General features: G+C 43.7%; 1 protein-coding gene across 2 annotated transcripts in view; it reads left to right on the top strand.

Annotated features, from left to right (window-relative positions):
• PTGS1 (prostaglandin-endoperoxide synthase 1) overlaps positions 1-12798 on the top strand; it is a 150275-nt gene that overhangs the window by 97440 nt on the left and 40037 nt on the right. For both annotated transcript variants that reach the window (XM_030207297.1, XM_030207296.1), the window contains exon 8: positions 4190-4436. In XM_030207297.1, coding sequence (XP_030063157.1) covers positions 4190-4436 — 247 coding nt within the window. The remainder of the gene's footprint in view (positions 1-4189; positions 4437-12798) is intronic.

Below are 12798 nucleotides of genomic sequence, written 5' to 3'. Positions count from 1 at the left end.
GGGGAACCAGGTTTAATTCCCTCTGCAGCTCCTCGTGACCCTGGGCAAGTCACTTAACCCTCCGTTGCCCCAGGTACAACAATAGTACAATGTACTACTTAGATTGTGAGCCCACTAGAGACAGATTCAGTACCTGTAAAATGAAATTGTAAATTGCTTAGGTCTAAGTGGTATAAAAATACTTGAATGAATGAATCTTCAGCATGCACCACTGCTATTTCAGTACATAGTTATGACAGGAATCCCATTTCACAATCTAAAATTGCTGCCTCAGGGAAGGACTGGAATCACATCGCCAACATCACAGACTCACAAAGATCTTTATGAGCCTGTAATGTTGGTGATGTAATTCCAGTCAGCATTTTAAAAATCCAGCTGAATATCAGTCAGATTCTTACCTGCTGTTCATGAGCATGCACTTGCAGAATTTAGTGAGCAGTGTTTCAGAGTACATACTCTGCCTCCAATGAAGGCTGTTGAACTTCACCAGCTAGTAGGCAAGCAACAGGAATACAAAAAGCACATGGCCAGGGCAACCTATGATACTTTTGATGTGGTGTCATGTGGAATGTGCAGAGTTGCCTGACTGTATGCTTTAGACTTAGAACCAGCAGTTCAGGAGAAACTGGTGTATGTTCTGTACTGGGTAACAAGGTGGAAGAGGTTGCGGACCTCTTTAAAATGAACTGACACCATCAAGTCGCAATCCCAGTCCACTTCTGGCTCATTCTCCTCTTCCAGTTATTCATGTTTCCAGTTATTCATTAGGTCTTGCTTGTTGTAAACTTTTTTCTCCCTTTTTTTTCATTTCAGACAGCTTGATAGCTAGGGGTTCCCATCAGTGTGGTACTTTCATCCTGCTTGTCTTCAGAGAAAGTGAAGTTACTCACCTGTAACAGGTGTGAGGACAGCAGGATGAATATCCAAACTGACCTGCTTACCTCTCTTGGGGTTATTAATTAATTAATTATGACATTTATACCCCACATTTTATTTGTACAATTTTGAGTTCAATGTGGCTAACAAGCTAAAAAGAAGTCATTACAAACTATGAAACAAAATACATAAACCCACACATACCAATAAGGAAAGAATCATACATATATAAAAAATTCAATAATAAAGCATAATGGGGAGAATGGAAGGGGGAGATTAGGCACCAGGATCAATTGACAGAAATTGTTTGAAAAGGAAAGATTTCAAAAACTTATGAAAAACCAAATAGTCATGTTGGGATCTTATATTTTTCGGCAAAGAATTTCCACCATTTAGTACCTTGGTATGAAAAAGTAGCTAAATATATAGATTTATGAACTACTTTCTTACAGGTAGGAAAATAAAGATGCAGGTAGTCTCTTGCAGCAAAGATTGAATTGCATGAAGGCAAAGTAACAAGGGGCAACATATAGTCAGGGGCAATACCAAACAGAATCTGAAATATGAGAGCACAGATTTTAAATACAATCCTGGCCCTTATGGGAAGCCAATGCAAATGTATCATCAAAGGAGTAGCCCTCTCAAAGCGTGATACATGCATAACAAGTCTAGCCGCAGTATTCTGGACAGTTTGCAGTTTCCTTAAGATACATTCTTTACACTCTTCGTAGATAGAATTACAATAATCAAATTGGGTCAAGGCAAGAGATTGGACAAGTAATCTGAAATATCAATTAAAAAAAAGGTCTAATGTGCTTCAGCTTCCAAAGTAATTTAAAAGATTTAGTAACCACTGAGGGTACCTGAGATTGAAAAGTTAAGTGCCAATCAACAACAACCCCTAAAATTTTTAGAGTGGACACCAAAGGATAAAAAATACAGTCAGTGCTAAAATTGCTGCAAGGATCATAGTCAAACAGATTAGTTATTACCAAAAATGTAGTCTTCTCCCGATTTAAGTTTAGCCTGAATTCAGAGGCCCAGGATTCCATTAAATCAAGGCCAGTTTTAACCCTATATAGAATTCCATGGATGTCACCTCGAAAAGGGATGTAAATAGTGATATCATCCACGCAGATAAAAGGATGGAATCCCATTGAATCAAGTCTCTCCCCTAGCAGAGCCATCATGTCATTAAATAATATTGGAGATAGGGGTGAGCCTTGTGGCACTCCACAATTTGGAGACCAAGGTGATGATAATACGTCTGACATTTTTACTCTGTAAGACCTAGACTTCAGGGAGCCCTGAGACCAGGACAAGACTTTTTCACAAATCCCAAATTGGTCTAATAAATTTAATAAAAGATATGATCCATCACATCAAAGGCACTTGTCAAATTGCATAACTAGGGCCTTGTTGTATTGTCTGTGCTATAACATTAGACTGTCTTGGTCCCATACAACAAAGGTGGGCAGGAAGGCACATGCATGCATGATGCACTGCCCTCAAAAGCTTTCATAAGATGCTGGATTGCAGTTTCCATGCTGGGCTCTGTTGGACAACACCACTCATCTGTGTGGATATTCATCCTGCGGTCCTCGGAAAAAACTCCTGCTACAGGTAAGTAATTTTGTTTTCTGTGAAATATCAAAACTGTGCAGCTCTTACCTGGCTAGCCCTATTATTTTGTCAGTCTTCTCCCATAATGTCTGGTGACCCCAGGGGTGGGGTTTAGTCAGAGACATGAGAGTTGACATTGAGCATGGGATTGTTATCTAAGTTTCAGCTGATAACCTTAGGCATAAGGAGGCCAACTGAAAACTGGCCCCAAAATGATAAGAATGGAAAGGGTTAAAAGTCATATCTTTCCACCATACTACTTCAGTAAATATGGCTCTTTGAGGTTACTGTGCAAAATATGAGAGTCACTGCTACCCTCAAAAAATAAGGTCAATATATATATATATATATATATATATATATATATATATATATATATATATATAGATATATATAGATAGATATATATATATATATATATATATATTTCTACAGTTTTATAGCTTGGTCATCCAAAAACATATCTGTCCAAGGTGGGTAATAGTTGGCACATAGTTTTCAGGTGGATGCCAGTACAAAGTAGCAGGTGTCAGCAGTCTACCAAGGGCTGTGCAAGCAGAGCAGTCACACAGGGTGCAAATATAGAAAGTTGAGCCTGCCATGAGTGGGAAAGCGCGGGGTACAAATGTAACAAAAAAAAAAGTGCAAAAATTGCTCCAAACTGTCTTCTCTCATTGGTGGTGATGAAATTGGTTTGGTGGGGGATGCCAGTGAGTGAGTCAAACAGGATGCAACTATAGCTTGGTACAGTCCTGTGTGCAGGCACTTCTGGGATAATTTTCAAAGCAAGAGCATGCACATGTATGTATTACTAGTATAGGCACGTATAAAATCATGACCTAAAATGATTACCAGACAGTACTAGATGATCTTCTAGAGGATTGCTAGACAGTATTATTGGATCAACTTTCTCTAACAAGCCATTTCCAGCACCACAAGGAAATGATAAAAATTTTCAAAGGGATAGTCAATAAATTGGTAAATCTGGTATAATAAAAATAATAGAGGCCTTAAGTGATACCTTATGGATTAATCAATACATTTAATGCTTCAATAAACTGGTTAGTCTATAAGGTGACACCTGCCTTTGCAATTTTTCATATGAGGGAGCGGGCACAGACAAATGTGAAAAACAAGAACCTAAACTGATTCAATGCATTTCAAAACTCAGTTTAGAAGGTGAAGTGTGATAGTGAGTATAGAAAAGAGAATACAGGAGAGAGCAGATGCGATGAAGTAAACCTAGTAGCGCTCTAGAAATGTTAAGTAGTAGTAGTAGTAGTTTGTGATAGCTGCAGCATAAGGAGAGGAAAAGGAGTCACACTAAGGCTCTAGTGAAAAGCTTCATGAAATAAATGTGTTTTCAGCTGGACAGAGAAGAGAGTTGGAAAGCGGAGTTTAGGGACTTGGGTTCATCTTGGAGATAATGCCCTTTGCCTAATGGTTAACCTCAGCAAGGGTCCAAGGCTCACCTTTGGTTTCTAAAAGTGATATCTAGGGGATGCATATAAGCACCACATCCCAATGTATTTAGATTTTATTTATTTACTTATATTTAGCTCACACTTTTTGATTGGTAGGTGATTTACATTTCAGATGCAGTAACTATCATAACCATAACCATTCATCTTCTGAAAGTCCTTTGGTTGAACCTAGAGGTCATGCAGTTGTTTCACCCTGTTTGCTTTAGGTAGTGAATGGAGAAATCTATCCTCCAACTATCCAACAGAGTCCGATACATATGATCTATCCTAATGACATCCCAAATGAGAAGCGCTTTGCCATGGGACAAGAAGTTTTTGGTCTTCTCCCTGGATTGATGATGTATGCCACTCTCTGGCTTCGAGAACACAATCGAGTCTGTGATGTGCTCAAGGAAGAGCATCCAACTTGGAATGATGAACAGTTGTTCCAAACAACAAGACTTATTCTTATTGGTAAAGAGAATTACAATATTTTCTTGAGACTGGCATAGAAATCTCACTGGTCAAGTATATAAGAACTAATCCTGCAGGAGGTCAGGATGTAATTTCTGCATGAGTGGAACTTGATGCTGGCGTGTGGCTCGGTGATGTCTTCTTTTAAAAAGCTTCTTGTCATCCTGTTAATTTAGCATTTGGCTCTATTGACTGTGTTCTGAATCCAGACTAATCCTTTGTAAGTACTGTGTACACTGAACAGCTGTGGTTTTTGGCAACAATTACAGCATAACTGAGCTAATAACAGTTTATGTAGTGACAATATTTGAGAAATACTGCAGGCTAGTCATAAGACATTCTGCTTTAACGTGAATTTGTGCTTCAAGACAATTGCAATTGAAGAGGATTCCAGCACTCCTACACTGCACTGCTAACAATGATGGTGTAGTAAAATTTTATTGCTAGAATTGAGAAAATATTGGTTTAAGTTTTAAAGCTCTTTAAGATGTTATGCCATCCATTATGAGAGTGTACTATGTTGGTGAAAGAGGTTGTGGCCGTAATGAAGATGGGGGAAGGGAAACTGCTTGTCTAAATTTGACAGACTGTTTAGAGAATTCCCAGGCTGCATTATCTAAAGCTACTCTATCATTAAATCCTGACCATGTGTGGATTCTACATTCACATTTCTGCTGTAAAGATATAGGGGCCCTTTTACTAAGTAGCAGTAGGCTGAGGCATCCCACAGTCATTTGCCAATCAGCACTCACCAATCCTGTGCTAAAAAATAGATTTTATTTTTTAGCATGGGGGTGTGTGTTTATGGGTGAAGAGTAGGTATTCCCTGGGAATTAGCGCATGGCTATTAAGGGGGAAAAAAAGAAAAATGCGGCCATTTTACCACTGCACTAAAAGGGGCCTCTGCATGCAGAAAAGCCATGCACTAAAACTACCACAGACCATGTTAAGCTTGGCTTAGTAAAATGTTTGGGGCAAGGGCGTAGCCAGACTTCAGCGGGAGGGGGGTCCAGAGCCTGAGGTGAGGGGGGCACATTTTAGCCCCCCTGGCACCGCTGCCACCCCCTGCCATTGCTGAACCCCCCCGCCACCAACTTTGACCCCCCCCCGCCGACGACCCTCTCGACCCCCCTCCCGCCGCCAACCCGCCATCACCTACCTTTGCTGGCGGGGGACCCAACCCCCGCCAGCCGAGGTCCTCTTCTTCCCAATCCTGCGCAAGGCTTCGTTCTAGTCTGATGTCCTGGACGTTGTTCGTGCAGGATGTCAGACTCACAGATACAGCACAAAGCCTTTCAGATCAGCCAGGCTTCGTTCTGTTTCTGTGAGTTTACATGCGCTGGCTGCTTACTGCCCAGTTAGCGTGAGAGACCTACCGCTAAGTCAATGGGTGGCGGTAAGGTCTCAGGCTGAACATGAACGCGTGCTGGTTTTAATTTTGTTGCATGCCCATTTTCGGCCACAAAAAATGCCTTTTTTACAGGTGTGCTGAAAAATTGACCTGTGCGCCTACACCAGTGCAGGCTACTTTTAGGCATGCCTTTGTAAAAGGACCCCATACAGGCTTATTTTCAAAAGAGAAGGAAGCCCATCTTTCAACACAAATTGGAAGATGGGCGTCCTTCTCCCAGGGTCGCCCAAATCGGCATAATCGAAATCCGATTTTGGGCGTCCCCAACTGCTTTTATCACGGGGACGACCAAAGTTCCTGGGGGCGTGTCGGAGGGGTAGCAAAAACAGGATTTAGGCTTGCCTAACACATGGGCGTCCTCGACCCATAATCGAAAAAAAAGGACCTCCCTGGCGAGCACTTGGACGACTTTACTTGGTCTTTTTTTTGTTATGACCAAGCCATGAAAAGGTGTCCGAACTGACCATTTGACCACCAGAGGGAATCGGGGATGACCTCCCCTTTCTCCCCCAGTGGTCACTAACCCCTTCCCACCCTCAAAAAAATTCTTTAAAAATAGTTTGTGCCAGCCTCTATGCCAGCCTCAAATGTCTTACTCAGGTCTATCACAGCAGTATGCAGGTCCCTGAATCAGTTTTAGTGTATGCACTGCACTTCAGGCAGGCGGACCCAGGCCCATCCCCCCACACCTGTTACACTTGTGGTGGTAAATATGAGCCCTCCAAAACCCACCACAAACCCACTGTACCCACATCTAGGCGCCCTCCTTCGCCCATAAAGGCTATGGTAGTGGTGTACAGTAGTGGGGAGTGGGTTTTTTTTTTTGGGGGGGGGTTGTGGGGCTCAGCACATAAGGTAAGGGAGCTATGTACCTGGGAGCTTTTTCTGAAGTCCACTGCAGTGCCTCCTAGGGTGCCCGGTTGGTGTCCTGGCAAGTTAGTGAGTATCTGTCTACTGAAAAATTTTCCAAGAGTCTTGATTCTGGGTGAATTGAGCCCCATCATTTATCGTTAAAAATTAACTGGCCAATATTCAGCTGTCGGCGGTCAACATTTCTGTAAACACTGAATGCTGCTGTCTAAATTAGATCCAGATAATCAAGGGCAGGTCACATCTAGGCACTGGGTGGACAGAAGAAACAGAGAGATAATGGACCATGTGGGAAGAATAGGAAATATGCTGGGCCCTGTTGGGCAGGGGGGTAGAGAAAAAGAAGAAGCTGGACATGAGGAGGGATAGGGACACAGAAGGGAGATAGTGGGCATGGAGGAGCCAGGGACAGGGGCAGAGAGGGTCAATGCTGGATAGAGAGAGGGTGGGACACAGAGGACCAATGCTGAACTTGGGGGAGGGGTGGTTAGGGACACAGAAGAGAGCCTATGGTCAGGGAAAAGGGTGAAGTTAGACATGGAGGGATAGAGACACAGAGGGGTGATGCTGAAAAAGGGGAGGGGTAGGGATACAGAATGCAGATGTAGGGCAGGGGAAGTGAGATGCTGAACATGGGGGCCTTCTCCGGGGTGACACCCAGGTCCACTCCGATTCACTCAGGGCCTCCGCTCTAGGTGCTGCGCGCCTAACGGCGCGCGGGGCATTTTTCTCTTTGCATCTAATCTTTTTCCAGTTGCTAAAGTACCTTAATCGTTCATGGCCCCTATTCACATTCTCTTCTTAGCTCTGTCCCTTCCTAATCTTTTCCCTCACCCCCTACCTCTCTCCGCTACAGGAACTCACTTCCCATCCATTGACTTCATCACCTCACCTTCTCTCCTACCCTCTTCCTCCCTCTTGGCTTTTAATCTCCGTCTCTTTCTTCCCTCCATTTTGCCTTCCCCATTCCACCTAAATACCTCTCACCTTCGACGCCTTCATGGCCACACCTCTCCTACTCTCCTCCGCTCTCTTTTACTCCTTCTCTTACTCTCAGCTGGTGACATCAATCCCAATCCTGGCCCTCCTCACCAACTATTATCCAAACTCTACAGATCTCACCGTGACCTCTCTAACCTCATCTCTATTCCTCTACTCCTCTCCTCTTCTCTGCCCTTCTCTTGCGCCCTATGGAATGCCCGCTCTATCTGTAACAAACTCGCCTATATCCATGACCTCTTTATCTCGCGTCACCTCCATCTGCTCGCCATAACAGAAACCTGGCTCTGCCCTGATGACTCTGCTTCAGTTGCAGCCCTGTGCCATGGCGGTTATCTATTTTCACATACTCCTCGCCCTGCTGGCCGTGGGGGCGGTGTTGGACTACTTCTTTCTCCCTCCTCCAGATTTCAACCCCTTCTTCCACCTCAATCTCACTGTTTTTCCTCCTTTGAAGTCCACTCTATCCGCCTTTTCTCTCCTCTGCCTCTTCGAATAGCGGTCATTTATCGTCCCCCTGATAAGTCCCTTTCATCCTTTCTCAGTGACTTTGACGCCTGGCTTGCCTTCTTCCATGATCCTTTCTCCCCCTCTCTCATGCTTGGTGACTTTAATATTCCTGCTAATGATCCTTCCAACTCTTATATTTCCAAGTTACTCGCTTTAACGTCCTCCTTTAATCTCCAACTATGCTCCACCTCCCCCACTCATCAAAATGGTCACTGTCTTGATCTCATCTTCTCCTCCAACTGTTCACCTTCTAGTTTCCTTGCCTCTGATCTTCCCTCCTCTGATCACCATCTTATAACTTTCACACTTAAATCTCCCCCCTCCCAGTCCCGTCCTATCTTATCTAATTTATCTAGGAATCTTCATGATATTGACCCTTCATCTCTATCCTCCCATGTTTCAAACCTCCTCTCTACTGTGGCACCATCCACGTCTGTCAACGAGGCTGTTTCTTCTTACAACAATACTCTATCCTCTGCCTTAGACACTCTTGCACCTTTGATGACCCGCCCTGTAAGGCGTATAAAACCCCAACCTTGGCTGACTTCTAATATCCGCTACCTACGTTCCTGTACCCGCTCCGCCGAACGCCTCTGGCTGAAATCTCGGGCCCTTGCTGATTTCTTACACTTTAAGTTCATGCTGACCTCCTTCCAATCTGCTCTTTTACGTGCCAAACAGGACTATTATATCCAACTGACCAACTCTCTTGGCTCTAATCCTCGACTTCTCTTCACCACATTGAACTCTCTCCTCAAGGTGCCCCCTCCCCCAACTCCCCTTCATTATCTCCTCAGACCCTTGCTGAATTCTTTCACAACAAGGTTCAAAAGATAAACCTTGCTTTCTCTACCTCACCACCTCTCCCTCCACTAGTCCGTTCCCCTCTCTCTCCTTCCCCTCATTCCCTTTCCTCCTTTCCTGAAGTTACTATTGAAGAAACTACACTTCTCCTTTCTTCCTCAAAATGTACCACCTGTTCCTCTGATCCCATTCCCACCCACCTTCTTAATGCCATCTCTCCTGCTCTTATTCCTTTTATCTGTCACATTCTCAACCTCTCACTTTCCACTGCGACTGTCCCTGCTGCCTTTAAACATGCTGTGGTCACACCTCTCCTTAAGAAGCCTTCACTTGACCCTACTTGTCCCTCTAATTACCGACCCATCTCCCTCCTTCCTTTTCTCTCCAAATTACTTGAGCGTGCTGTTCACTGCCGCTGCCTTGATTTTCTCTCCTCACATGCTATTCTTGACCCACTACAATCTGGTTTTCGCCCTCTCCACTCAACCGAAACTGCGCTTACTAAAGTCTCCAATGACCTATTACTGGCTAAATCCAGAGGTCAATATTCCATCCTCATTCTCCTTGATCTTTCCGCTGCTTTTGACACTGTCGATCACAGCATACTTCTCGATACCCTGTCCTCACTTGGATTCCAGGGCTCTGTCCTTTCCTGGTTCTCTTCCTACCTCTCCCTCCGCACCTTTAGTGTTCACTCTGGTGGATCCTCTTCTACTTCTATCCCTCTGCCTGTCAGCGTACCTCAGGGTTCTGTTCTTGGTCCCCTCCTCTTTTCTATCTACACTTCTTCCCTTGGTTCATTAATCTCATCCCATGGCTTTTCCTACCATCTCTATGCTGATGACTCCCAAATCTACCTTTCTACCCCTGATACCTTGCATCCAAACCAAAGTTTCAGCGTGCTTGTCCGACATTGCTGTCTGGATGTCTCAACGCCACCTGAAATTAAATATGACCAAAACCGAGCTTCTCATTTTCCCCCCCAAACCCACCTCCCCGTTCCCCCCTTTTTCTATTTCTGTTGATGGCTCTCTCATTCTCCCTGTCTCCTCAGCTCGAAACCTTGGGGTCATCTTTGACTCTTCTCTCTCCTTCTCTGCTCATATCCAGCAGATTGCCTAGACCTGTCGTTTCTTTCTTTACAACATCCGTAAAATCCGCCCCTTTCTTTCCGAGCACTCTACCAAAACCCTCATCCACACCCTTGTCACCTCTTGTTTAGACTACTGCAATCTGCTTCTTGCTGGCCTCCCACTTAATCACCTCTCCCCTCTCCAGTCGGTTCAAAACTCTGCTGCCCGTCTCATCTTCCGTCAGGGTCGCTTTACTCATACTACCCCTCTCCTCAAGACCCTTCACTGGCTCCCTATCCGTTTTCGCATCCTGTTCAAACTTCTTCTACTAACCTATAAATGTACTCACTCTGCTGCTCCCTAGTATCTCTCCACACTCGTCCTTCCCTACACCCCTTCCCGTGCACTCCGCTCCATGGATAAATCCTTCTTATCTGTTCCCTTCTCCACTACTGCCAACTCCAGACTTCGCGCCTTCTGTCTCGCTGCACCCTACACCTGGAATAAACTTCCTGAGCCCCTACGTCTTGCCCTATCCTTGGCCACCTTTAAATCTAGACTGAAAGCCCACCTCTTTAACATTGCTTTTGACTCGTAACCACTTGTAACAACTCGTCTCCACCTACCCTCCTCTCTTCCTTCCCGTTCACATTAATTGATTTGATTGCTTACTTTATTTATTTTTTGTCTATTAGATTGTAAGCTCTTTGAGCAGGGACTGTCTTTCTTCTATGTTTGTGCAGCGCTGCTTATGCCTTGTAGCGCTATAGAAATGCTAAATAGTAGTAGTAGTAGTAGTAGGATAGGGACTGTGACACAGAGGGAAGATGGATAATGGATATGGAAGAAAAGGGAGACAGGCTGCACATATAGGGAAGTGGAGATGGGCTGCACATATAGGGAAAGACAGAGAAGAGGGGGAGACAGGCTGCACATAAAGGGGAGAGGGGAACGAGACTGCACATGAAGGAGAAAAGGGGAGACAGGCTGCTTGTATAGGGAAGGAAAGAGAAAAGGGGAGATGGGCTGCACATGAAGGGAAGAAAAAAGGAGAGACAGGCTGCACATGAAGGGAAGGGAAAAGGGGAGGCAGGCTGCACATGAAGGGAAGGGAAAAGGGGAGACAGGATGCACATGAAGGAAAGTGAAGAGGGGATACAAGATAAGTTTGAGAAGGAGGCAGAGAAACTGAAAAAAGCTGAATGTGAAAGATCAGTGCTAAACAGACATAGGGCAGGAGGTGACAAAAGAAAATGCAAATGGAAAGGAAGTCCTGGAAACACAGTTAAGAGCACAGATGGCGGAAAGCAGATTCAAAAATTGGGAACAAGATAATTGGAATAATAAAACCACCAGACTACAAAGGTAGCAAAAATGATTTTATTTTCAGTTTAGTGATTGAATTATGTCGGTGTTGAGAATTTGCATGTGTCGGTTTTATTTTGCACTGTACAGGAGGACACACTTTTCTTTGTTTCTCTGGTGTTGCACAATTTACAGAGTCCTGTATCTCTGCTTTCAGTTTGTGTCTGCATGTTTTTTGTGGTTCTGTATTTTGTATCAGGTGAGAGTCATGTTCTGTACTTGCAGCTGAGGTAAATTATTCTGCTGTCATGTGGTGTCTGTGTAGGAATCTGTAACAGTTCATCTTGTTTCAGTTTCCCAGTAACCAGTATATTGGTGCTGTAATGCATTTCATTAGCATATTTAAATTAAATAACTACTTCTGAAGGTTACAGGTATGGGTAGGGATGGAATGCATCTTAGCAGGGACAGGCGGGTATGGGTTAGATTATAGTGGTATGCCTTGATAATGTTTGCACCTTAAGTGTGCCACGAGATGAAAAAGGTTGAAAATCATCTGGATATGCAGGCAATTTAAGGAACACCCTTCATATCTGGTGATTGTCTGATAGTACATAAGAGGGGCTCCAGGGCAAGATCAAAAAGGAGAGGGGAAAGGGGGCAACCTTGACTTGTCCCTCTATGTAGGTGATAAGGCTTAGATATCATATTGTTAATATACAATCTAGCCAATGGATTTGAATATAAAATATGAATCATAGAAATAAAGGTGGGTCCAAAGGCATACCATTTGAGGATTGAAAACAAGGCCATTCTACTCTGTCAAAAGCCTTCTTTGTGTCAAGTGCATCGGAGAAGGCAGGACAAGGCAGAGACTTGGCAACTTGTAAGAGCTGAAGGCATAATGTAGAATTATTAGAGGAATGACGATTAGGAATGAATCCTGATTAGTCAGTAGATAGTTGTTCCATTAAAGTCGAACGTCTAGCAGGTAATAGCTTAGCATATGTTTTATCATCTACATTTATTAATGAAATGAGTTTGTAATTGGTAATTTCTAAAGGATCTTGTCCCGGTTTAGGTAAGACAACCATGAGATATTCAGTAATTGAACCCTTCATTTCTCCCTGACTCATAAATGTTTTGAAAAAGCTCAAGTAGATGGGGAATTAGGCCCACTTGAAAGTTTTTAAAAATTCAACAGTGAAACCATCCATGCCAGGTGTTTTGCTATTTTTGAAAGATTTTAAAGCTTCCTGTACTTCCTTGCCAGTAATAGGAGAATCTAATTTTTCTCTATCCTCATCAGGCAGCACAGGCCTCTGGAGACTAGAAGGAAGGATTCAATATCTTTAACAGACCCTTGTGCCTTAGACATATACAAAGAGGT

The sequence above is a fragment of the Microcaecilia unicolor genome, chromosome 6, assembly GCF_901765095.1.
Source record: "Microcaecilia unicolor chromosome 6, aMicUni1.1, whole genome shotgun sequence".
NCBI lineage: Eukaryota > Metazoa > Chordata > Amphibia > Gymnophiona > Siphonopidae > Microcaecilia > Microcaecilia unicolor.
The sequence above is the reverse complement of the archived record's forward strand: the minus strand, read 5'-3'. Positions and strand labels throughout refer to the sequence as shown.